Here is a 3,242-nt window from a genome sequence, read left to right as displayed (position 1 = left end):
AAAAAAAAAAAAAAACAAGTCTTGGCAGTTGGGCTACTAGGTTGCGCAGAAATGCGTGCACAAACCATGTAATTGTTGAAAACAACTACACTAGGCACAATATCTCAACGACCTCATTGCAAATACAAAAGTCCTAATGGAATTAGAGGTTGTGACCCAAATAGATTGACACAGCAGAAATTCTAATATGGCTGCTCTAGGAAAACATATGTTCAGGATGTAATAGAAGCTTTAGACATTAATTGCAGCCAGCAAACAAAGGGAATGTTTGAGTTATGAATAATTATTGAACAAATTATTTCACATAAACAAATCCAAACTGCAACTCCGGAAACAAACAAAGGCTCAATGACACAAAGTCTCTAAAACGAAAAAAAGTAAAAACAGGTTTATTACTTTGTAACTAAACAGTATGATACAAAAATAAACGGTTAAGCACTTTTTGTCTTAATTTAGAAGACTTCTTCAGACCTACAACAGTAGCACAAGTGCTCACTTTAATACAGACCACATGGTAGTTTCAAAAAACTTTAATCAATGGTATTGCATAAGTAATTAAGCTTGGACACACTTGCAAAGTAATAAACCTGTTTTTGCTTTTTTTCACTTTGGAGACTGTGTGTCCTTGAGCCTTCGTTTGTTTCCTAACTTGCAGATTATTTCACATGTCAGAGCTAATAATTAACTGCAGCCAACAGCCAAGTAAGGGAATGTTTTGAACTACAAGTAATTATTGAACAAAATTATTTAATGTATCAGAGTACTGACTTGTGAATTATCCGTTTGTAATCACCCCTGGCATGTGTTGTACTGATTATATCAGTGTCAACAGTTCACAGTAAAATACATTATTAAAGAAAAAAAAACAGTTGTAGTACCTGAGATGCTACTTCTGTGAAACAAATATATCTTACTGTGAGGTTGCAAGAGGACTATGGAATCATTCTACAAGTATAGTAAGACTTTTTGGGGGCAAAGTATACAGAGATGGCTTGTAAGATACAAAACATAACACTGACTAATTGTGTAAGTGATATGGTAAAATCAGATGTACATGGCAGTTTAGAAGCTCTGATGAAATGTTATTGTTTGACATTCAAGTTATTCCTTTTAGAGCATCTTAAATTATCTGTTGCAACAGTGACTAGCATAGGATTAAATATTTTTTGCTGTTGTATAAGTGGTGCTGTCAGTTTAATTGGCTGTGAACTTGAGAAATAAGAGCACTAGAAGGAACAGTGAAGGACCTTTCCAGTGCAATAGTGCGAAATAGGATTTATGAGTCGTTGTACAACTGCCCCCTATTAATATTCAAAAACGTGCACGCTGATTGGTCAGCATGCACATTGTAAATCAGAGTTATAGTAATGGAAAAAGGTCCGGTCGCCAGGACTTTTTCCATTACTATAACTCTTTTTTCACACTGTTTCGCTATGTTAAACGAGATTCTCCGTTGCTTTTTTAAAGCTGTCTCGCTATGTTAAACTCCTTTAACATAGTGAGAAAGTTTGTAAAAAGCAACGGAGATCTTGCTTTCTCCGTTGCTTTTTTCAAAACTGTCTCACTATGTTAAATGGGTTTAACATACCGAGACAACTTTAAAAAAAAAGCAACGGAGATTCTCCGTTGCTTTTTTTAAAGCTGCCTCGCTATGTTAAACCCATTTAACATAACAAAAACAGTTTGTAAAAAGCAATGGTGATCTTGCTTTCTCCGTTGCTTTTGCCCACAGTTCTGATGTACTGAGTAGGCATACGCATGCGCAGTACATCAGAACTGCCGCAGAATACCAGACAGCTACGGAAGGGCAGCAAGGAGGCATTATACAATGCCATTATTTAAGAAAAGTAATTATTTTTTTTCTTAAATAATGTCATTGTATAATAGCAATAACCCACTTCTGGGTGTGAGTAATGCTGGATTTTACCCATGGTTGACTTTGTTTGGCCACTCGGGCTTCGCCATCATGACCAAACCATGCCAACCGTGGGTAAATCCAGCATTACCCACACCCAGGCATGGGTTATTGCTATATTAGATCTTGGTTGAAGGAGTTTTTGAACAGATATTTCATTTTATGTAAGTAGAGGCATCCGTGCTGGAGTGGGCCGCTATCACTCCTTGTGGTGTAGCTTTGTGTGAGGGGTTGTAAGATACAGTATTGTGGTCTAAAAAATCTGAACCACGCAAACTTTATTTTTTCAGGGATTCAAAAATTTGACTGCAGTAACCATTCTTTCTTGCCAGAGTAGCAAGCAGACGTACTATGCATTAAACAAAAGCTTCAAATCATATGTAGCTGATGACTAGAAGCAGGGGCATGTGGAAGATAGAGGTGCTAACTGAATTTATTCTCTTGTTTCAGGTCTTTACAGTGGAAGAGATGATGCCTCATGTACAGCATTTGAGTGGAGCACTTAGTAAAAACCTTTTCCTGAAAGATAAAAAGAAGAAGAGCCTTTGGCTGGTTACAGTTCTTCATGATCGTGAAATCAATCTTAATGAACTTGCCAAAAAGTTGGGTGTTAGCAGTGGGAACCTAAGATTTGCTGATGAAGCTATTATGTTGGAGAAATTAAGAGTTGGCCAGGGCTGCGTAACACCATTTGCACTGTTCTGTGATGAAAAGAAAGAGGTGAAGTTTGTGCTAGACTCCAGCTTTATAGATGGTGGTTATGAAAAAATATATTTTCATCCAATGACAAATGCTGCAACTATGGGTTTAACACCTGATGACTTTTTAAAGTTTATAAAGAAAACAGGGCATGAAATTGTCTCAATAAAGTTTGATTAGGCACTGAATGTTGTTTATTGCTGATTGTACTATTATTGTATAATTTACAACAACCTCCCAAGTAACCAAATTACAGCAACACCACAACAAAACTGCCAAATTCACCTCTAACCAATCAATCAATGCCCACTACTGCACAGCCATAAAACAAATTGATTGGCTAAAATTGCCCTACGCCTTACCTGGAACCAAATGACAACTGCATACAAAGTACTATATTTCGTTGATAAATGTGGGTTTGTGTCGAGTTACTTAACTTTGAATCGAAAGATGATAAAAAATACTGCTGAAAACCACTTTCAGGAATTTTAGAAGATGCATTTTCCCTACTGTTGTGCAACCTTGGAGTTAGTGGATATGTGTTGGGTGTGTGTGTGGTTTCCCAACATTGGGTGTGCAAGAGGGCTGGCCCATCTGCAAAAAAAGAAAGAATTTCTGTGATGAACCA

General features: G+C 36.9%; 1 protein-coding gene across 1 annotated transcript; it reads left to right on the top strand.

Moving 5' to 3' along the window:
* Window positions 1–2,320: 2,320 nt before the first annotated feature.
* LOC122792337 (prolyl-tRNA synthetase associated domain-containing protein 1-like) lies at window positions 2,321–2,802 on the top strand. The gene has a single exon (XM_044060136.1). The coding sequence runs from the start codon at window positions 2,321–2,323 to the stop codon at window positions 2,792–2,794; it is 474 nt and encodes a 157-aa protein (XP_043916071.1). The 3' UTR covers window positions 2,795–2,802.
* Window positions 2,803–3,242: the final 440 nt, after the last annotated feature.

This window comes from Protopterus annectens, chromosome 1.part2, assembly GCF_019279795.1.
Source record: "Protopterus annectens isolate FY-2018-M chromosome 1.part2, PAN1.0, whole genome shotgun sequence".
Classification (NCBI taxonomy): domain Eukaryota; kingdom Metazoa; phylum Chordata; order Ceratodontiformes; family Protopteridae; genus Protopterus; species Protopterus annectens.
The sequence above is the reverse complement of the archived record's forward strand: the minus strand, read 5'-3'. Positions and strand labels throughout refer to the sequence as shown.

Coding starts and splice junctions, on each gene's coding strand:
- LOC122792337 (XM_044060136.1), top strand. CDS start 2,321: ATGTGGAAGATAGAGGTGCTAACTGAATTTATTCTCTTGTTTCAGGTC.